The sequence below is a fragment of the Dromiciops gliroides genome, chromosome 6, assembly GCF_019393635.1.
Source record: "Dromiciops gliroides isolate mDroGli1 chromosome 6, mDroGli1.pri, whole genome shotgun sequence".
Classification (NCBI taxonomy): Eukaryota; Metazoa; Chordata; class Mammalia; order Microbiotheria; family Microbiotheriidae; genus Dromiciops; species Dromiciops gliroides.
The window spans coordinates 188,491,491-188,515,502 of record NC_057866.1 but is presented as its reverse complement, the minus strand read 5'-3'; the positions used below and the strand labels follow the sequence as shown (position 1 = coordinate 188,515,502).

Here is a 24,012-nt window from a genome sequence, read left to right as displayed (position 1 = left end):
TTGTTAGGTATGCCCGTAAACAGTAGTTTATGAGGGAATAAACCTTGCAACCTATTAAAAAGTTAATATTTAATTGCCAGGTTAACATTAAGAGTTTATGAATAAAGCAGATCAGTTTTGGTTTGGTATTTATAATTAACTGCATGAAGCTATAACTCCCAAGACTGATGTTTCATACTACGTGAATACTTTTTAAAGAAGATTTATTGTTGTAGTTTAGTTTCAGGGGTTTGGAAAAAGCATTTCAAGGTCTATTGTTGCTGATGGTTTTCTAGTGTCTTACCCCAGGAATGGAGAATCTTTGAAAAAAACAAAGGAAGACCAGCCTCTGTCAACGCTCTGGGTCTTCCACAGGGTCCACTTCTTTTGTTTTTTGTTTTGTTTTGTTTTTGTTTTTGCAAGGCAATGAGGGTTAAGTGACTTGCCTAGGGTCTTACAGCTAATAAGTGTCTGAGGCTGGGTTTGAACTCAGGTCCTCCTGAATCCAGGGCCAGTGCTTTATCCACTGCGCCACCTAGCTGCCCCAGGGTCTACTTCTAACTGGCATGAAATCTCTACCAGAGACATTCACCCAAATGCTTTCTAGTTCTCCCACTTCTTTGTCCCTTGCCATCTAAAAAAAGCCCCCTGTCCTCATGACATATTTCACCCCTTTAATTCTCCAAGGAAGGTTCGCCCAGCCTGCCGAGTCTCACGGCCCCTCCCATGCCCCTGCTGGCAGCTGTCATACAGACAGAGTTTGTCTTGACAATCTGGATTTTATATGTGACAATGATGACTCTTGCTGTTTGTCAGATCAGCAGAATTTCTACGGAAGGTGACTTGCTGAGCATGTAGTGCACATACTTGATAAACAGAATGGAAAGTTAGGGCCTGGGTGAACCTAAAGATGGTTTTGTTAGTTTGTTTGGTTTTTCCTAAATCTAACACTAGAAAATGTAAATGGGAATTGAATTTTTAAAAACAACAATCTGTTCAAATTTAGCAAATTCTAAATTCTTAGATCATCATCCTTAAGAAAAGAGACAGATCCTTTATGTTAAGAGGCAATGCTGGGGGCAGCTAGGTGGCGCAGTGAATAGAGCACTGGCCTTGGATTCAGGAGGACCTGAGTTCAAATCTGGCCTCAGACACTTGACACTTACTAGCTGTGTGACCCTGGGCAAGTCACTTAACCCTCATTGCCCCACAAAACAAAACAAAACAAAACAAAAAAAGGCAGTGATGTCAAAACCAGGCTGTTGGACCCCCTATCTATTCTGCCAAAGCCTCCAGTTTCCTTGTGGTGCTATTCTTGGGTCTGCAGGGCTTAACATAGGTTTAAAAAATTCATCTTAAAAGATCATCAAGATCAGGGGAGAAGCAAAGGTGAAGGAGGTTTTAAATTTTTTATTTATATTTTTTGCTGCATTAATTTAAGTTCTGAACTATCTCCCTCTCTTACTCCCCACCTCAACCCAGAGAAGGCCACCATGTTGACACGGATATGTATGTATGTATGTACACACTTGCATGCATATATATACACATATGCAGATGTCATACACAATATGACCTTACACATATAAAACATTTACACACTCAGTGCATATAAATACATACATGTGTGTGCATGCATGTGTGTGTATGTGTATGTGTAGAGCCATACCATGCTTAGTTCTATTCATAAGTTCTTTATCTGGAGGTAGCTAGCATCTTTCTTCATGGTTCCTTTGTAATTGATTTGAATATTTATAATACTCAGAATAACAATCTTTCACAGTCATTCTTTGAACAATATTGTTGTTCCTGTATACAGTGTTCTCTTGGTTCTGCTCACTTCACTCTTCATTGTTTCATGCAAGTCTTTCCATGTTTTTCTAAAATTACTGTGCTCTTCATTTCTTACAGCACAGTAGTATTTTAGGGTGAGTGGTTCTTTACTTTTTCTGTGTCATAGACTTCCCGGGGCAGTCGGGCAAAGCCAGAACAATGTTTTTACATGAATAAAATAAAACACCAAGGATCACAAAGGGATCCAATTATATTGAATTATGGTTATAAAATTTTTTTAAATTCATGGACCCCCAAGGACCTCCCTTGATCTAGTTCAATCTCCTCATTTTATAAGAAGTAAGATATTCATTAAATTGGATTTGATTTATTACATTTTCACTCGATTTTGAGAATTGTTGATTGGTGATTGATTATTCAATCTGGAAACAGGAGTCCCTGGCCCTGGATTCCTATTTTTCTTCTAGTTTCTCAACTTAGCTTGAAAGCAAGGAAGGAAATAAGAGAGAAATCAACAGCTGCATAAAACACCATTCATACTAACACTGTTATCAACAGTTTGGGTTGGGGAAGGAGGAACAAGAACTTGGTGAAATGAGAGGTTACCAAGGGCTGACTTCAGTTTTCACACTGCCCTTTCCTCCAAGCTAATTGACAGTTTGCTGTATTGATATTCAATATTCCTCTTCAATGCATGAAAGGCACTTCCTGCCCGGTTGCTACTTTCTGTCCTTAATAGTTCTTTTCAACTCAGATGCCAGTCACACCATGAAATCCCCTAAAGAGAAAACTTGCCTGAAAAAACATTATTTCATCTAGAAATAATTTCCTGGGAAATCCACAGAGGAGCTGAAATTAGGAGGGCTCATTAAAAAAGATTTGTCCTCTTTCTCAAGGATAGTAATCTAAGAGTTGAGAATTTGCTTTGAACAGAGATCAGTCTTTTAAAATTCAGCTCCCTTTTACGTTCTCTAGTGTTGGGTTTAGGGGAAAAAATACACACACACACACACACACACACACACACACACATCCTAAAACCAAAGGTGCCCCTTAGACATTTAATGGATTGTAAAGAGCTGAGTTTCCAGAACCATCGAGCCCATTGCCCTGATAATGCAGAGACTATCAGAATGCAGAATTAAAAGCCTGGGCCCTCCAGAACAAGCACCACATGTTTTCTGCAACGTGCTTTGTCCTATACTGTATACTCAGTAGCCCTTCAATATTGGCTGATAATGATAACAGGTCCCCTTAGAAGTTATTAAAGGAAACCAGGTATAATTTGTTTAAGCATTGAAGATGCACCAAGCCATCTCTCTTCTTAGTCACTGGTAGAGTTTCTGGGCTTTGAATCTCGTCCAGCTAGCTGCTACTTCCAAGGGCCCAGAACTGAACTTGTAAGAGATGGGTTTAACTGAGGTGTTAGTTTCCTGATGGATGTGATGTGCTAGGGAGAATGGGGGGTGGTGCTTAGAGCTGACTTTACTCCCATTTAAGGAGTCATTGGAAGCTGATGGGGTGAGTGAACTTCAGAGCACAGGCAGCTATTACACATGGATCTTCCCCAGCACCTGTTTTAAGCCCTGCAGACCCCAAGAACAGCACCACAGGAGAACTGGAGGCTTTGGCAAAATAGGTGGGGGTCCAGTGGCCTGATTTCGTCAGCATTGCCTCTTTTTTTTTTTTTTTTTTTTTTGTGAGGCAATTGGGGTTAAGTGACTTGCCCAGGGTCACACAGCTAGTAAGTATCAAGTGTCTGAGACTGGATTCGAACTCAGGTTCTCCTGAATCCAGGGCCGGTGCTCTATCCACTGCGCCATCTAGCTGCCCCTCCTTTCCTTAAGCAGCTAGTGGCACAGTTGGCTTACTAGCTGTGTAATACTGAGCAAGTCCCTTAACCTTAACATTTAGGCTAGTTAATCAGCATTTGTCCATTTGTCCCTTTAGCATAAGCACACCGAGCAGCCATTGTGTTCACAGCTCTGTGCCAGGGACTGTGGGAGTGCCACATTGTAAATCCTGACCCCTGACATCCCTTCCTTCTAGTCTAAGGAGAGAGATAAGACAAGTATACAAATAGCTACAACTTAAGGCAGGATGTGTTGTGGCTTGAAGAGTATCCAAGTGCTGAATGATCTCCCAGCTCTGGGCTGATCAACACTTCGATTCAATCACCTTTCATTCAGAAGGCACCTACTAAGTGCTTGGCACTGTGCTAGTCCCCGGAAGAACACAAACGTGACTGACATATGGCCCATTCCTCAATGAACTTGCCTCCTGGATGGATTAATAATCCTGATACAAAAGTAAATAAAATACAAAATAGACCTAAGACCCGAGTTTGATTGTGGTCTCAGACAATTACTAACTTTGTGACCTTGGGCAAGTTATGTAACTTCTCTGTGCCTCCTTTTCATCCGTGGTATAAAGAGGGAAATAGCAGCACCTAGCTCCCAGGGTTGTCATTGCAGATAAAACAAGATTATACTTGTAAAACGCTTTGCAATTCTTAAAAACACCATATAAATGCTACCTGATATTATTAATATCATCATTGTTATGTAAGTGCATAATCACATCTAATATATTTGATCCTGCAGGTCATAGGGAGCCACAGGGAGTTACTGAGTAGAGGAAAAACTACTTGGGTAGCTAACTGAATGATGTATTGGAGAAGGGAGAGACTTGAGTCAAGAAGACAATGCAGAAGCCTGTTGCAGTAGCCTAACCAGGAAGTAATGAGGGCTTGTATGAGGGTGGTGGAAATGGAGAGAAGGGGGTATAGATAGAAAAAATGTTGAGAAAGTTAAAATAAAATGACAAGGGGCAGTTAGGTGGTGCAGTGGCTAAAGCACTGGCCTTGGATTCAGGAGGACCTGAGTTCAAATCCGGCCTCAGACACTTGACACTTAACTAGCTGTGTGACCCTGGGCAAGTCACTTAACCCTCATTGCCCTGCAAAAAATAAAAATAAAATAAATAAATAAAATAAAATAAAATAAAATGACAAGATTTGACAATAGATAGAATGATGTAAGGTAAGTGCCAGTGAGGAAAGGGGATGACACCTGAATTGCAAGCATGAGTGACTGGGAGAATGGCGCTTCCTTTAACAGTAAGAGGGAGGCAACTAGGTGGTGCAGTGGGTAGAGCATTGGCCTTGGATTCAGGAGGACCTGAGTTCAAATCCAGCCTCAGACACTTGACATTTACTAGCTGTGTGACCCTGGGCAAGTCACTTAACCCTCATTGCTCTGCAAAACAAAACAAAACAGTAAGAGGAAAGTTGGGAAGAAGGAAGATTTGGGGGGTGGGGTGGGGTATTGAGTCCTATTTTGGATATAATGATTTTGAGATGCGTTATATTTATGAGCACATCCAATTCATAGTGTCCAGAAATCAGCTGGTAATAAAGGACTGGAGCTAAGGAAAGAGGTTAAGGCTAGATAAATAAATCTCGGAACCATTTTTATAGAGATGATCATTGAACCCTTGAGAACAAATGAGTTCAATAAATGAGATAGTATAGAGGAAGAAGGAGACAGAGCCTCAATAGGTGTGACCTGGATGCCTATTCAGTGAGATACGTGCCAAGAAGCACATAGCCAATATCTTTCAGAGGGACACTCTACTCCCCACAATGCCTCTAATAAAAGAGTTTTTTTCTTAAAAAAAAAAAAAAAAGTGGGAAAGGAAATTGAATCATCTGGTTTTGGGTTTTGATAGTTCTCTAATTAAAAAGACACTTATAAAATGAAAATAGTTTTATTGTTTTTCATTTCATTCATTAATTTCAATCCAAGTAGTTTATGGTTGATGCATGATGTTGTTTTACTATTTTATTTTTTATTGTTTGTATTCTTAAAAATAATTAACAAATGATATGATCCAGGCAGTGACCTTGTAAAAGCAACAAGTTGCCTGTCCTGGTTTGATATTTTGCTGATCAGTGTCAGTATCTGTGAATGATAAAGTTCTTAGGTAGAGTCCAGTGTTAAGTGTTGTTAAAGTTTAGTAAGAACAGCAAACTGTTGTGTCCACCTTAGTGATAGGAAATAGACTGAGCATGGATAAAGGAAACCCACTGATAACCCGAAAACATCTACCTCCAAACTTGCCAAACCTGTAATGAGTACCACTGCAATGACTGGTCGGCTTTCTCCTCTCCTATCTCTTTGGAAGAACCTAATGAACATTGGACAGAGCGTTAAAGAAATTAAATTTGATAGACAAATGGAGAGACCTTAATGGAAAAAATTTGTGCACTAAACATGTTGGTTTGGTTTATGGTTTTTTTCTTTTATTTGTTCGTTTGTTTGTTTGTTTGGTTTTTACAGGGCAGTAGGATTAAGGGACTTGCCCAGGGTCACACAGCTAAGTGTCAAGTGTCGGATATTGGATTTGAACTCAGGTCCTCCTGAATCCAGGGCTGGTGCTTTATCCACTGCGCCACCTAGCTGCCCCCTATATACATGTTTTAAATATCTGTGGAACATTCTCAAAAACTGATGGTATTCTAGGATGTAAATGATCAATAGATTAATTACCAAACATATATTAAGCACTTTTCTGTTATAATTCAATTCAGAAAGACATAAATTTTCAATATCACATTTATAGATCCCAAAAAGGCCAAATGAGAAGCAAAAAATACAAATATGATCAAATACATGTAAACCAATGTGGAATTTTACACTTGACTTATTGAATAATGCCTAAATTAAGGCATACTTCATAGAAATAAGAATCTAATGAGTAACCAATTGGCCAAAATCAGGGGAAAGGAGGAGCAAAGGACATGGATGATTTCACAAAAAGACCATCAGGCCTTTGATAATTGACACATTTAAAATTAAACTAAATGTGGAGAGAGAGAGAGAGAGATCAGAGGCAAAAAACTGAAAAAAAAAATACATATACAGGGGGGGTAGCTAGGTGGCCCAGGGGATAAAGCACTGGCCCTGGATTCAGGAGGACCTGAGTTCAAATCTAGCCTCAGACACTTGACACTTACTAGCTGTGTGACCCTGGGCAAGTCACTTAACCCTCATTGCCCCGCAAAACAAACAAATGAATGAATGAATGACTAAATAAATAAATATACATATACAGGGAATAGGAATTAGAGAGAGAGGGTAGCAAATTGTGAAAGCCAGTGTGTTAAGGTGGAAACTGGAGTCAAAGGACCTGGGTTCAAATCCCACCTCTGACACTACCCATCTTACCTTTGGGAAGTCACTTAAATTTAGGAGTAATTTTCCTCATCTGGAAAAGGAAGGAGGGCATTGGACCAAATGATCTCTGAGGTCTTTTCCAGCTCTCACTTTATAATTTTTGTTGTTCTTAAGTCCTTTCAGTCACGTCCAACTCTGTGTGACCCCATTTGGGGTTTTCTTGACAAAGATACTGCAGTGGTTTGCCATTTCCTTCTCCAGCTCATTTTACAGATGAGGCAAACAGGGTTAAGTGACTTGTCCAGGGTCATGCAGCTAGTCAGTGTCTGAGGCCAGATTTGATTCTAGGCCCAACACTATCCACTTTACCGCCTAACTCTCCTCGATCTGTAATCCTATGATGATTTGATTACAATAGCAAACATAATGCCAGACTAATTGTAGTATGTCTGTCTGTTACAGAAGGAGAGGAAAGGTCTACTGAAGTTGCTTTCCGGTGCCTCCACCAAACGGAAACCTCGAGTTTCTCCTCCAGCCTCCCCAACTTTGGAAGTGGACCAGGGCCCAGGGGAGCTGGCCCTGCAAGGGGCCGTGGGGCCCGAAGTCCCCCCAGGAGGGAGTCACGGCAGGGCTGGGTCCTGTCCTGTGGATGGGGACAGCCCGACGTCGGCTGTCTTGGCTCAGGAGGCACTTCACAGGAAGACGAGCTCCCTGGATGCCGTCGTTCCCATCGCTCCACCCCCGAGGCAGCCCTGCTCTTCCTTGGGTTCTGTCCTGAATGAGTCGAGGCCCGTTGTCTGTGAAAGGTGAGCTGTAGGGGCTACTCCAGGCACTGGGCCAGGGACTGTGCTAAGCACTTTACAAATATTTTCTCATTTGATCCTCACAACGACCCAGGGAGGTAGGTGCTACTATTGTTTCCATTTTTTACATTTGAAGAAACTGAGGCAGAGGTTAAGTGACCATCCCAGCTAGTCAGTGCCTGAGGCTAGATTTGAACTCTGGTCTTCCTGACTTCAAGCACAGCACCACTTAGCTGCCTGTAAAGAGAAAGGAACAAAATATATACCAGATGAACAGGGAGATCTCCTGTACTCTGGCATTTATTCAGAAATTAATCCACCTTGTACGGTCTTTACCCCATTAGCAGTAGCATCCAAAATGGGCTTTGAACTACCACCTGATGCTGATACACTGCTGTTTTTCAGTTCTTCCTCCTCCAGAATTTCTGGAACAGATCCTAGCCTTTCTTAGATATTTTCTCTAAACATCCTCCCCAGAAATTGCACCCAGATGCATTTTGTCACTTTTGAGCATTCACCCCCTTTCCTGTCATTGGTTTCCTTGTATTCCATCTAGAAGCAGCTCCCCTATTCTGGTGGTAGAGAGTGTGACTTTGTGTAACCAACACTTGGCTTAGGTCAGGGGACTATATCCAATCCAAGGAAGAAAGGAAGGAAGGAAGGAAGGGAGGGAGGGACAGAGGAAGAAAGAAAGAAAGGAAAGAGAAGAAAGAAAAAATAAAGAAGAAAGAATCCTTGCCCTAATGGAGCTAATATTTGGGGGTTTGGGGAGGGAGGGCTCTAAACTTGGCAGTTCTGTGACATCAGGCATGTAACTTCCTCTCTCTGAATTTGAGTGTCAATTTGTAAAAAGGGGGAATTAGAGCTGAAGGCTCTACCTCACATGATGATGAAGGGAAGCCAAAAGGGAACAGCATTTATTAAGCACCCCTAATGTACCAGGCATTGTTCTAAATGCTTCACAATGATCTCATTTGATCCTCACAACAACCCTGGGAGATAGGTGCTAATTTATTATCCCCATTATACAACTGAGGAAACTGAGGCAGACAGAGGTAAAGTGCCCAGGGTCACACAGCCGTTAAGTGTCTGAGGCTGGATTTGAACTCAGATCTTCCTGACTACAGACCCAGTGCTCTATTCATCGTACCACTCAGTTGCCTTGGATACAGGAAGTGGTTTGGTTTTTTAAATTTTGCTTTGTCCATTTTTCCCCCAATTAACAAGCTTTTGTTTTCTCTCCCTCCCACCTTTCTCCTCAATGGGAAAAAAAACAAAAACAAAACACCACCCAACCCTTTAAAACAAATATGCAAAGTCAAGCAAAACAAATCCAGAGAAATGTTCTGTCAGCCCGGAGGTGCCGTATCCATCTGAGATGTTTAGGATTGTTAGCCATAGCTTTTGGCTGGGCTGTGAGAAACATCAGGAGCTCCTCCTTAGGAAGCCACTGAAGTCTTTTGCCAACCTAGAACATTCCGTTTCAATTACTCCTTTGCCAGAAGCATGTGGTTGACTTGCCACGGTTTCCCAGAGAATTTTATCTTCTCCTCCTGACCCAGGGATTCGGTTCAACTACACTCAGAAGAAAATGAGGGCTGTTGGAACCGCTCTGGGCTTGATTAATAGCTACAAGAACGAACAGTTGTCTCTTGACATAGCCACTAGTTGCATCAGAGTACGTTGGGAGATGAATTATTTTTAGTAAGACAAATATCATCTACTAGGGATATATAAACTCCAAAATGAAATATTATTGTTGCCTGAGGTGGTGGTGATGGTGGTGGTGGTGGTGGTGGAGGGGGGAAGCCAACATTCTCCCATACCCTGAAAATAGGCACAACATTTACTGGAACATAAATACACTCACCATATGTTGAAATGTCATTTGTTGAGTTGCCTCGTGAAATTTTCTTTTCCTCAGTACCTGCTTTTTTTCATAAGGCATGCATTCCTCATATGTGTAAAATTCACCTGTGGGAACTCTGTATTCCTCTTTTATTGGTTCAAAATTCTTTTCAGGCCTGTGGAATTATGAAAGTATATTTATAAAAATAACTAGTATTTGTAGTATAAGCAAGAATAATACAAAGAAGAAAAATATTCATAAAGTCTGCAAAATACTTTACGAATTTATTGTTGTTATTCAGTCATTTTTCAGTCCTATCTGACTCTTCATGACCCCATCTGGGGTTTTCTTGGCAAAGACACTGGAGTGATTTGACATTTCCTTCTCCAGTTCATTTTACAGATAAGCTAAGTGACTTGCCCAGGGTCACACAGCTAGTAAGTATCTGAGGCTGGATTTGAACTCGGGTCTTTCTGACTCCAGGCCCAGCGCTCTATACACTGTGCCACACATAGGTGTGCTTGGGCTGAAGCTGAAAACTGGCAATAGCTGTTTTATGTGCCTCCTGTTCCAGAGCATAAATCTACAGAAAAGACCTTGCAGGAAAAAAGCCAACAATCTGTGTGGCTTGTTAAGTAGGGGCAGTGATTTGTCTTCGATGGTGTTCAGAATGAGTCCTGTTGATAGGGGTTGGGGGGGGGGGTAAGTCTGACCCTTGTGAAAACGATGGTGGAAAAGAAACATTATCTTCCAAATGGTTCTTTCCCAGAAGGCAGAAACTTTGCCTATTTCCCTCATCTACTATGCTTTTAATGAAACTCAATACAAGTCTATCCTGACTTTGTACTTTGATGCTCCTATCATCCCTTTTGCTTTCCAAGGATGAACCCTCCCGCTGCTGAGCAGGCTTCTTCTTGTTGCCTTTCCCATTTGGCCAAGGGGAGTTTGTCTTGGTTTCATTCCTGGGCATCAGTCCATGCTATGTCTTTCACAACCTGCTTCTCCTCTCTGTATTTTTGAGAATGTTTTAGGTGGTATGTCACCATGCCCAGAAGTCTCCTTGGACTCTCAGTGGCTCAAACACAAATTCCTGCCCCCTTCCTCTTCTCCATTTCCTTTTTTTGTTGCCAGATGTCCTGGATCTCTGCGCTGCCTACATTTCATCCTGTTTCCTCTCTCACCAACTCATGCCTAACATCACGTCCCTGCTGTTTCAGTGTGCTGAGACGGAGAAATCTGTTACTCAGACAGGCAATGGGTTTTGGGGGGAGATTGGGAGTCCCATCAGATGAGATACATAGATAATTTAATTATTGGACAGATGGTCATAGGCACATTTTAATCCATGGGCAGAATTTTTATGACTCTTTTCTTTTCTACAAGTGGGAAAAGGGGATATTAGGGATAATTCCTGCCCAACTTCTCTTTTTAAAAAAATGCATGGCATGTTGTAACTAATCTGGTTCTCTTTGATTAAAGAAATGTTCTGGCTCAAAAAAATGCATGAATTCAGGGAAGGGTCTTTAAATAATATTGCTTTAATAAGTAACTTTTCAAACTTGATTCATGCAGTGATGATAATGAGCTTTAGCCAAATGCTCAGTTCTACCTTACTGGACAATAACAAGACACCTGGGGTAGTAGGGAAAAGGAACTCCATAAACTGTCTGGAGATGGGCCATTCTGGCAAACAGAAAGTTTTTATGTATAACAATACAAGACTTCAATTTTTCAGAGAAATTTCATTGCTGTTCAGTTGTTTCAGTTGTGTCCAACCCTTCATGACCCCATTTGGGTTCTTCTTGGCAAAGATACTAGAGTGGTTTGCCATTTCCTTCTCCAGTGGATCTATTTTGTCAGGCAATCAGAGAGAGGTTAAGTGACTTACCCAGGTCACAGAGCTAAGAAGTGTCTGAGGCCAGATTTGAACTCAGGTCTTCCTGATTCTAGGCCCCGTGCTCTATCCACTGAGACACTGGCTGTTGTTTTTTTTTTAACTGTTTCGGAGAAATAAAATGTCTGTTGTAAAAATGCAATTAACACTAAAACTAAGTGAAGACTAAATTCAAGACTGGTGTGATGATTCAGAAGCACAAAGAACACATATAGTTCAGTGGAAAGAATGCTAGATTTCAAGTCAGAGAATGTGGGTTCAAAGCCAGGCTTTGCAAATTGAAGGAGCTTGTACTAGATAATTTCTAAGGTCTCTTCCAGCTCAAGATCTAAGGTTCCATGGCCTTGTGACCTAGGATATAATTCTATGATATTACAGAGCCTCAGAATCATCAATATGCATATGAGTTATCATTATTTTATCCAAAACATGGAATACTAATGAATAGTTCTAATTGATAGAATTACAGAAAATGGATTTATTGTATAGTTCCTAGTACAATAAAAGATGGTACATAAAATCATCATAATAACTGATATGCATATGGATTTTTATGGTTCTAGAAGAACCTTGCATACATTATTTCAAACAAGCTCGAGTAGTAGGTGTGGTCATTGTCCCCATTTTATGGTGAGGAAAACTAAGGCTCAGAGAGGTTAATTGATTTCTCTGATTCACAGCTACTAAAGTGGCTGAAGTAAAATTCAAACCCAGGTCATTCTGACTCCATGTCTCTCTATGCTACTATATAGCTCTATATGCTATACCATTATTACTGCTTCTCTCTCTCTCTCTCATTTTTTATGTATGTATGTAGTATATGTATGTGTAAATATATATGTATATATACACATGTGCTATATGTATGTTTCATGTGACATATGCATTATTCTATCTCCCGCCTGTATAGTGCCTTGAGGTTTACAAAGAACTTTTCTGACAGCTAATCCAATCGGGTTAAAATTATGATTATCTTTATTTTACCAATGATGAAACTGAACCTCAGAGAGAGGAGAGGTAACTTAACAAAAGTCACACAGCTAATTAAGTGGAATTCCAGCCCAGATCTCTGCCAATTCTAGGCTTTCCATGCCACACTGGATGAATAGATAGCTAGACAAAAGGATAATGAGAAAGGATCGAATGTCTTCCCTTAGGTACACAAACTCATGCCATAAGGCTAAGTAAGGTAAAAAGGAAATGACTAAAGGAGGTGGCTCAGTCAATGAATAGAGGTGGGTACAAGATGTAAAAAGCCTTAAGTGATCCCTTAATAAGAAAGGATGAACCTTGAAGTGTGATAGAGGATATTGGTGTCAGCTGAGAATTCTCTGAGTATCAAAAGGATTCCTTTGTGTTTGCCAAGGCAGATGAGGGAAAGAGCCCTGAAACTCTTCTGTATCCCAAAGGCAGAAAAATGTAAGATTGATGAAAGCACAGAAGAGGTGTCTTGGACATTTGGATTTTTTAAAGAGGGATTGAGAAGAAGTCATTTAAAGAGCTGAAATGAGGGAAATCTGAAACAAAATATAGTGGAACAAGGGCAAGAGGAGGAAACAGGAATTTTTTAAAACAGATTTCCTCTCCAAATAATAAGCTATCTGAAGGGTATCCATACAAAAATAGCTGTCAAAGAGATCTAACAAATCTCAGATTCACATCCCTCCAAGCCCACCTCTTAAATTTGGAAAGAGCCTATGTCTTTGATGAAGGATTAAGCTAGAACTCTTGGGAATGTACAAATTGGTTAGAGATAGATTTCCAGAGAGGCAGTCATGCTTAACCAGCGCGAGTAATTTCTTGGAGGCAGTGACAATGAAATGACCGGGTGCAGCAAGAGACATGATTTACTTGGACTTCAAGCAGGCTATAAAGTGAGTTAGTACGGTATTGCCAGGGAAATACTTAATTAGATATCAGATTGCCTTGGTAACCGGCCGAAACAGCAAATGGTTATGGAGCAAGCCGATAAGAAATGACAGGCTCAGGGACTTCCTAGGAGCCTGGCTGGTGATAGAGGTGGGGTGGGGGGGGGTGGTGGTGGAGATTTGTGGTATGCCCTGCATGAAGAAGAAAAAGAAAAGTGTGGACCTGCAGAGAAGATGAATATTAATGAGTCTGTGAATACCAGAGTGGTCAAAATAGTGATGTGAGAGGGAGGGGGATGTCCTTAGAGGAAGGGATAAGAGATTGTATGCCAGAGGAAAAAATGTCTATAAACCATTTAACTCAAAATTAGAAAGGCTTAGCTTTCTAACTTTCAACTCAGGATTTTCAGAAGACTTTTATTTCTTCACAGAACACACTGTCTGTTTCAGAGCCATCATGGGAACTTTGTGTGCTCCGATGATGGCTAAAGAACATTTAGGCAAACCCTTTAAAGAAAAAACTAATACTTGGGTTGTCTGTGTAGGTGGGTGAGTCTGGGAAACTGGTAGCCACCCTTTTTGAGGGTGTTTCTCTCTTAGCTTCTATTGATCACCAAATCCTGTGTTGGTTTCTGATTTTCCACTGTGTGGAAGCCACCTAATCTGACATCTTCAAAAGAGCTTGATTCCCTTGAAACGTGCCAGGATTATTAGAATGAGGCAAGACAGGAACGGGAAGAACGTGAAAGGCCTATGCAGCTGTGCCCACACAGCTGGTTGTCGGTCTGCAAACAACTGGCCTGCCAAAAAAAACCAAACCCAAACCAAAACAGAACCTTTAATTTCCCAAGACTACCTTTTAGTTACGTCCAGTTATTTGTTCCTGTATCACTCCGTGTTAGAATTGTCTGTGCACACCAATTTGGCCAAGGCCAGAGTCCAAGATCTGAGCTGCATATAAACCATGCTCATAGGACAATTTCTAAGGGCAGAGTGTTATGGCTACACCTGGTAGTCATGATAAATGATGAAGGCTGTGTCAAAGTTTCCATTAGGCCCATGGTTTCGCATTCCCACCCCAAGAGGCTTATAACTTAAAAATGAAAATTTGCTCCCAGTGGGGACTTGGCAGGAAGGCTATGTCCTTAGCCCAGCTGCAGTTCTGTTTCTCAAACAAAATTTGACAAAATGGGTTTGGCGCCTATTATTAAATGAAAACATCAATCTAATAAACTTCAGTTTTTTAAGAGAACAATTTTTTTTTTCTGTTCAAGCTGTAGAGAAGCAACCTAGAGGGACAGGTTGGGAATAAATTGAATAAACAATTAAAGCTTAATATGATCTGAACCATTTATACATCTTTTTTTTCAAAGGGACAAGACTTTGTGCCTTATTGTTCACTTAGTTCAAATGACAATTGTTTCCACCTTCCATCCAAGAATTTTTAGATGTGAGAATCATGAGGTTGGAGAAGGTTTGGGGATGACTTCTCAATCATTTCTCTGTTTTCCAAAGGAGCTATACCTCGATTCTAGCAGAAACATGAAATTGTCCCACTTTTGAAGACCTCCAGAAAAGAGATTCCATGGCCTAAGTGCTGTGATCTAGTATTTAACTATTCTTTTTGGTCCAGACCTGTGATTTCATCAGTGTGGGGAGAATTCCTCTTGTGGAAATGTCCTCCATCAGTTCAGATCAGCAACTTGTCTATAACTTAGAATCTTTGAGAGTTACCCAGGTTATTGAAATGTCGTGACTTATAATCATTCGTGGTCCCACAGCTAGTATGTGTCTGAGGTAGGTCTTGAACCCAGGTCATTCTGACTCCAAGGTCAGCCTTCTACCTTCTATGCTATACTGCTTTCATGTTGTGGCATAAAAGCTTATTTCCTGGGGGCAGCTAGGTGGCTCAGTGGATAAAGCACCAGCCCTGGATTCAGGAGGATCTGAGTTCAAATCTAGCCTCAGCCACTTGACACTTAGTAGCTGTGTGACCCTGGGCAAGTCACTTAACCCTCATTGCCTTGCCAAAATAAATAAAAAAATTAATTAATTAAAATTTTTTTTTAAAGCTTATTTCCTCTTTTTCTGTTCTGTCCTCCACAGAAGCAAACAGTTCCCCTTTGCATAATTCTTGATAATCCTCAAGTCTTTTATTAAACAAGTGGAAGTCTGGTGTATGGTCAAAAGAACTCTAGACTAACTAGAAGTCTACAGTTTATAGACATTTCTTGCTCTGGAATTAGTCCAACCAGGGTTTGAGTCTTGGCTTTATCACTTACTTACTAGTTATGTGACCTTAGGTAAATCACTTAACTTTTTCTGATTACTTACCTGTAAAGTGGGAAGAATAGACTTTGTACTACTCTTAATAGCCTTTCTATGGGGATCAAATGAGAAAAGGTATGTGAAAATTCTTTATAACTATAAAGAATTATACAAATTCAAGCTATAATTATTTCATGGCCAGCCCCTCAGCTTTCTGACTGAGATTCCAGTTCAAGTTTTTTTTTTTTCCAGAACACGATTTCATTCTGCTAAATAGTCCCCAGCTTCCCTCCATCTCTCTTCGTTTTAACAGGCAACATCAGATCATTAGTCTTGGTATTTAAGTCAGAAAACATTAGCGTCTAGAGACCTTAAGATCATCCAGTCCAACCCCATAATTTTACAGAGCAGGACAGAGAAGTCCAGGGAGAGAAGCCTTGCCTTGTATCACAAAGCTAGTAATAGGCAATGCCAGTTTTTGAATCAGGTCCTCGGATTCCATGCCTAGTTCTCTTAACACCCCCTCATGCTGCAACAGTGTTTATAGATACTTAGGATCTATAAAGGAAAATGCTTATGAATGATGGTGGCTTTCAGTTGGGTGCTTTTCTGATTTTTCTTAATATCTAAAAAATTAGGAAGAAAATTCTACTTTAAAAGTAAGAAAAATAAAGCTACATACCTAAGTGTAAGATTTCTACCATCCTGTTCTTTTTAAGTTGGTAAGTTGCACTAAATAATCTCTATGATTTTTTCCAGCTCTTAAAATTTTTTTTAAATTTTTTTATGGTTTCATTATTTTGTAATTAGAAACAAGTTCTTAAAACTGAAAATAGCTAAGGAAATCAAAAGACATTTTATTGGCATACAGTGGAATAGTTCAAAGTTTTTTTGTTCCAAGCAGAATTTCAGAAGGGGCCTTCCTACCCTTTTTAGTCACACACAAACATACAACTTCTGCCATCATCCTGTTCCTAAGCCACTTGATAGTATTACAGCCCTGGAAAAAATAAAGAGAGGTGGCTATTAAAGGCCATCTCCTTTATGACTAGCTTGTCCTCTGTTGCTTTTTGTCCTTCCCCATGCTGTTCAGGGCCCCATAAATAATTAATTCTCGGTGAGCATTGTAATGATTGGAATGACGCCACCTGCTGGTGACTTACTGTAGGAAAGCTCCACCATGAGGAGAGGGCCTCTGAGGGCAAGGCCATGCGGCTTTTCTTTGGTGTCAGGAAGTGACGTTGCTTGTGGGAGGAAGAGCGGGGCGAGGCTGGCTCTCTCCCTCTCTTTCGTCAGGACGCTGGTGGAGAGTGGAGCTAGAAATGCGCTCTCCCTTTGATAGATAGATGAATCTAGGCTTTTCTCTCTCTTCGCCAAATTCTTATTCTCCTTAATAAATGTTTAAAAGTCTAATTCTTGCTAAAGCTTATAATTTATTGGCGACCACTCATTAGGTATTTTAGACAGACTAGCTAGAATTTTAGCCCCTTACAGAATGGTACGAGGGAAAGAAGTGTGGGTTGGTGGGCATTTATAGCATTGGACATGTCACTTAATCTCTGGGCCTCAGTTTCCTTATTTGTAAAATGAGATTGTACTAGAGGATAACTGAGGACCCTTACAGCTCTAAATCTCTGATCCAAAGCAAAATAACAGATGTCCAGCTAATGGATACCTCTTGTCAATTTAAAAGGTTTAGTTAAAATTTACATGATACCTATATCATGTAAATGCGCCATTTTGTCAGGCCTTTGAGTAGTACTTATATAGTGAATACAGGCTGTGAGATTATGACCTGGAAGGAAACTTAGATTTCAGCTCTCTCATTTTACAAATGAGAGAGGTCAACAAGGTGATTTGGCTATCATCCCGTTGGGGTGTGGTCAGAATTCTACCCCAGTACTTCTGAATCCAGGTTGAGGTCTTTTTCTATTATGTTACTTTGCCTCTCCTGTCAAATTTGTGAGCCTATGGCATAAGTAGAATAATATGGGTTTAACCCTTGATTCAAGGATGTGCTCTTTGAGACCTTCTTAGTCTCTGGGCTCAACATTTTTACATGCACTCTCTTGAGCATCTTGTGCCCACCCTGAGCCCTTTTTAAATGGGCAGTTTGGTTTGATGCTCCTGATGTAGTCACTTCTTCAGTTGAACTATGGCTTTATGTGCTGCAGATCGATGGAGCTCAGATCCTCTTCAAAAAAAACAAACCAGTCTGGTACTGGCTAAAAAATAGAGTGGTAGATCAATGGAATAGGCTAGGCTCAGGAAATGCAGTAGTAAATGACACTAGTAATGTAGTGTTTGATAAACCCAAAGACTCCAGCTTCTGGGATAGGAACTCAGTATTTGACAAAAACTGCTGGGAAAACTGGAAGATAGTATGGCAGAAATTAGGCATAGACCAACATCTTACACCTTATACTAAAATAAGGTCAAAATGGATACATGATTTAGACATAAGAGGTGATACCATAGGTAAATTAGGAGAGAAAGGAATAGTCTACCTATCAGATCTTTGGAAAGGAAAACAGTTTTTGACCAAACAAGAGATAGAGTATATTATAAAATGCAAAATGGATGATTTTGATTATATTAAATTAAAAAATTTTTGTACAAACAGAAGCAATGCATCCAAAATTAGAAGGGAGGCAGAAAGCTGGGAAACAATTTTTGAGGCCAGTACTTCTGATAAAGGCCTCATCTCTAAAATATATAGGGAATTAAATCAAATTTATAAGAACCCAAGTCATTCCCCGATTGAGAAATGGTCAAAGGATATGAACGGGCAGTTTTCTGATGAAGAAACCAAAGCTATCTATTCCCATATGAAAAAAATGCTCTAAATCTCTAATGATTAGAGAGATGCAAATTAAAACAACTCTGAGGTACCACCTGACACCTATCAGATTGGCTAAAATGACAAAAAAGGAAGATAATAAATGTTGGAGAAGCTGTGGGAAAATTGGAACACTAATGCATTGTTGGTGGAGCTGTGAACTGATCCAACCATTCTGGAGAGCAATTTGGAATTATGCCCAAAGGGCAATAAAGCTGTGCATACCCTTTGGCCCAGCAATTCCACTTTTAGGTCTTTTGCCCAAAGAAATCATGGAAGGGGGAAAGGGACCCACCCACATGTACAAAAATATTTATAGCTGCTCTTTACGTGGTAGCAAGGAATTGGAAGTTGAGGGTGTGCCCATCAATTGGGGAATGGCTGGACAAGTTGTGGTATATGAATACAATGGAATACTATTGTGCTGTAAGAAATGATGAGCAGGAAGAGTTCAGAGAAACCTGGAGGGTCTTATGTGAGCTGATGATGAGTGAGATGAGCAGAACCAGAAGAACATTGTACACAGTATCATCAACATTGAGTGTTGACCTACTGTGATGGACTATATTCTTCTCACCAATGCAATGGTACAGAAGAGTTCCAGGGAACTCATGATAGAAGAGGATCTCCAAATCCAAGAAGAAAAAAAAAAGAACTGTGGAGTATAGATGCTGATTGAACCATACTGTTTCTTTTGATTTGGGTGCTGTTGGTTTTTTTTTTTCTATTTTGAGGTTTTGCATCACTGCTCTGATTTTTTCTCTTGTAACAGGATTAATGCAGAAATAGGATTAATGTTATTATGTGTATATATTATATGTGTGTGTGTATATCTATATGGATATGGATATATAGATATATAGATATAACCTATATCAGATTACCTGCTGTCTAGGGGAGGGAGGGAGAAAAATCTGAAATTGTAAAGCTTGTATAAACAAAACTTGAGAACTATCTTTACATGTAACAGAAAAAATAAAATACCTTATATGTTAAAAAAACAAAAACAAAAAAACAAAACTCGGTTTCTTAGTCAATAAGCATTTAATTAAGTGTCTGCTGTGAATTAGGCATTGTGCTTGCTGGGGACAGAGATAGAATGAAACGATTCCTACTCTCCACCAGCTTCTACTTTAAGAGGTTTCATTTCTTAAGCCTATGGCAGTGCTAGGGCAAGACAAGAAAATTGGAGTTAGCTCTGCTTGTCTTTTCTTGCATCTCGAGTGAGTGATATCCATAAGGATATAAACTCATTTTCTGTCTTGGAGAAAAAAATAGGGAAAGAAAAAACTCAATACTCCTCCCCTCCACCTTCTCCTTAGAAATGACTCTCCATTCCTTAGCACTAATGGGGTGGGGAGGGAATAGTGTGCATTGATAAAGATTTTCTCTATTCTTAATAACCTTTCATGGAAATGACAGAGAGAAGGTAAGGGAGAAATAAATCGTTCATAAGGTGAATGGGGTAAGAACATTGTGGGAAAGAGTGAAAGGGGTGGGAACGGCAAAGGCACCAGGGTCTCCAGGCTCACCACCTCCTCCCTGTCTACAGCTGCTGCTTTATTAGTGCCAGAACAGGATGGGGGAGGAGGAAGAGGGCTCTCTTTGTATATTGTACCAACAAGGCAGAGAAGCCAGTTACAGCTGTTGGGGGTGGGCTCTGTACACGTGTGAACTTTACCGTCATTCTTTTAGCGTCACATTCAGACTGGTGAAGTTATTTTTGAGTTAGCGTTATGTGGATGGGTGTGGCCTCCTTTTATTGGCAGCCTGAAATTGGCAAGGCCCGTTTGGTGCATGGCATCCCTGCCGTCCTGCTGAAAGATGACAGAAAGATTGCCACTTTTTAAGACAGACTGCCAATCAAAAGAGGCTCCCCCTTGGGGGCAGCTAGATGGCGCAGTGGTTAAGCACCGGCCCTGGATTCAGGAGTACCTGAGTTCAAATCCGGCCTCAGACGCTTGACACTTACTAGCTGTGTGACCGTGGGCAATTCACTTTACCTCCGTTGCCTGCAAAAAAAAAAAAAAAAAAAAAAAAAAAAAGAGGCTTCCCCAACCGCTGCAGTAGCGGACCCAGCAGGTTGCATGTTAGACAAACTGGACGTGCTCAGAGGAGCCCAGGCCACCACTCCATAAACTCTATGAATAGCTTCATTCCTCTTTTTGTTCAGATATTTCTTGGAGCTCCCAGACTCTGTGGAACACCCAGTTTTCAAGTATCCCTGCTCTGAAGGAAGCTTGATGAAAATGTCTCCGTCTCTTTTGCAGGCACCGAGTGGTGGTTTCTTATCCTCCTCAGAGCGAGGCCGAGCTGGAACTCAAGGAAGGAGACATCGTCTTTGTTCACAAGAAGAGAGAGGACGGCTGGTTTAAGGGCACGCTACAGCGCAATGGGAAGACTGGCCTTTTCCCGGGGAGCTTTGTGGAAAACATCTGAGAAGATGTAGTTTTATTTAGAAAGCTTCAAATCCCATGACCCGATGCAAGAGCACAATGGATCTTAGTAGAAGATTCGAGCACAGTCACCCATTTTCAGATGATCAAGGATAGAAACAGATCTATGGATCTGCAGTATCCCACAGCAAGCATGATTGCAGCATCAGCCAGAGACGATTGCGGCTTTGTCTGTGGCCTTCTCCCTTTGGATTCTGATGTGTGATATGTGCCTTGTACTGTCTGATTTCTTCTACAAAACAAACCTTTTTTTTTTTTAAAATCTGTAACAAAAATGGACGATTGTTTACAAGGCTGTAACTAATTTATTTGCTTTTTTAAACTTGAATTCTTCTTGTTATAGATAAATTCTTGGGATTCTGATTTTAATAGATTATTAATTTATGAAATGATAGCTAAGGAGAAGCTGGATTCTCTCCTAATGAGCAAGTGATTCTTTTCGACAGAGAGTTCATTTCCCTTCTTAGGTTTTTTTCCTCCTTTTAAACTGTGTGTGGCAGATTGTAACTTGTCTTTTTGAAGAGGGGTCCATGCTGTCAAGTTGTGATGACGATAGCGTATTAGTGAATTGATTAAGTCTCAACAGGTAAAATACTGTATTTTGTGCTCTAAGACAGAAGTCATGGTTCTCTCCTTTGGCTCTCCCCTTTCTCAAACGACAATCGCATCCCAAATGATGTAAGATTCCTGGAGGACTGCAGACTTACAAACTAATCCTCACCAACAAGGGCGTGGAGAGAAGGGAGAGAACCCAAGAGAGGAGCAGAAAAAGACTCCTCCTCAATCTCATGTGTGCCAGAAATTCTGCCATGCGAGTTTTCAGTCTAATTCTGTGGGTGGGGTATGTTCACAGAATGGAGTCAAAATCAGGGAAATATGAAGGAGGCTTAAGCACAACACTCAAACAAACAAGCAAAACGTTATCAAAGCACATTTGTAGAGTCATAGAATGCTAAGAGCAGGCCGGGACCATAGCACTCATCTCATGAAACCCTTTCCCCCTCCACATTAACAGATAAAGAAACTGAGGGAGAGGAGTGACTTTTTTTAAGGTCCCAAAGTCAGTTAGTGGCACAGGTAGGAGCAGAACTATGTCCTGACTCCCAATCCAAGGGGATATTGAATGAATGAACAAATGAATTGAATGACCTTTATTAAATGCCAGAGCCTATGATAAGCCCTGGGAACACAAATACAAAATGCGCCTACTTGGTTTTATAAGAAGAGCAGCAGCTCAGTCCCTTGGGTTGGAAATTAAGTAAAATTAAAACCCTACTTGCTGTCTGAGAATGACTGTGTGAAATGTAACTTGTCCTTTTCCCCCTCAGTGATCTGCATGACCAGAAGACATTAAAAATATGGTTGAGCAGTAGTGGTTGGTGGTTCACTTGTGTTAAAAAAAAAAAAAATTTTTTTAAAGGCTGTTAGACACTGTGAAAAGTTGACTAAGTTTTAACCATGGAAACTTTAATCCATTGGGATTTCCTCCCTCCCCCCACTGTCTTGCATGTATTACTGAATTCCCACAGTAATATAAATGGTGCATGGTGTGTGTATTTCATTGTCATTTCCTGTGGTGGCTAGTTTGCACTCAGAATGGTCCTCTATAGGGACTGTAATATAAACAGTATTCTTCTCTCTGCCCCAAAGTCACTGCTGACCATATCTCTGAGTGAATTCTGCTGCAAGGCGAGGTGCCCATTATCCATGAACCTGCATCATCAGTGAGAATGCACCTTTACCATCTTGTCCATCTGGCTGATGTGACACATGGGCTCAATGATACCCGTTGTGTTGTGTAAGAGCCCGGACAGGCTAGGCATTAGCAAATGAGCCCACATCTTATTATGATCCTGGCAAGGATCTGGCTAGCCATCTCTTTTTTTCTCTTTCCCTTTGATATCAATGGTCTTCTCTGTTGCTCTCATTTTGATACTTGCCATAGAGCACAAAGGATTGAGATAGGCCCAAAAACATAGAGGGGGGCAGGGGGGGGTAATCTCATACTTTTGAATGACATCATCACCATGGTTTTCTAATGGAAAATGCCTTTTAATTTAATTTTTTTTTTTTTTACTCTTAAGAATTTCATCTGGGAAGATAAGGAGACATAATCTTTAAAAAAGGCTTCTTGAGGCGTCAAGAAGCGTGATGGTCTTAAAAATCTAGAGTGAGAGTTGAGAATGAAACCATTCCTAAATTCATCATTTTTAATGAAACACTGTATATTCTGTTCCTGTGTTTTAAATATTTTAAAAATAGTTTACTTGGATATTCATGTAATATATAAAGGTTTTGTGAAATGAACTTTAGCTAGGAAAAAGCTGTCGTCAGCTTTCATAAACATATAAGTTGACACCAATGTGTCATAATATTTTTTATTTGGGGAAATTAGCACATTTTCTAAAATAAGATTTTTAAAAAGGCAAAAAGACTACTACAGGTTCAAATTCCTTTTTCTACCTGTCTGTTTTCTCCATATCTTAAGCTATGTGACTAAGGTACCTCTGTGAATAGTTTTCATGGTGTTAAAGTCAGCTAAGATTCCATCTGTTAATAGTTCTGTTAGATAATGTATTGTATGGCTTTTCTATCAACTTTTTTGAAGACAGTAGAGTGAAGTTTTGAAACGAGAGTTTGTTACACAACAGTGCAGCAATGATACAATGACAATTTTTCCGACCTTTCCATGTGAACGATTTGGGGGACAAGATTAAAATTTGATGTTTAATCTTTATGCTTGTCTTGTTTCATTTCACAGCACTCTTTCTTTTTTTTTAAATCACAAGCCTGGGGATTGCAGGTGTGGCCTCAAGCTATTACCAATTCCTGGAAAAACCTGAAGTCATTTAACTTCTCAGGCCTCTCAGAAACTCTGTAAGACTTCAAGTTGCAGAGAAGGTGCCAACCTGCACTGCTGAAGAGAATTTCCTCATCTGGGACTTCCCTGCACCAATGAATTCATAGGTCTAATGTCTATCTCTGTAGAATCTTTGATCTAGAGCTGGAAGGAACCTCAAAGGTCATTTAATTCATCTCCCTCATTTTACAGTTGGGGTAGGAAGTGGGAGACAGAGGAAAATAG

At 40.3% G+C, this 24,012-nt stretch overlaps 1 protein-coding gene across 1 annotated transcript in view; it reads left to right on the top strand.

Annotated features, from left to right (window-relative positions):
• SH3RF1 (SH3 domain containing ring finger 1) overlaps nt 1-23,629 on the top strand; it is a 219,394-nt gene extending 195,765 nt beyond the window's left edge. The window contains exons 11-12 of the mRNA XM_043972654.1: nt 7,413-7,756; nt 20,742-23,629. Of these exons, the coding sequence (XP_043828589.1) occupies nt 7,413-7,756; nt 20,742-20,910 (513 nt within the window). The 3' untranslated portion in view covers nt 20,911-23,629. The remainder of the gene's footprint in view (nt 1-7,412; nt 7,757-20,741) is intronic.
• Nucleotides 23,630-24,012: the final 383 nt, after the last annotated feature.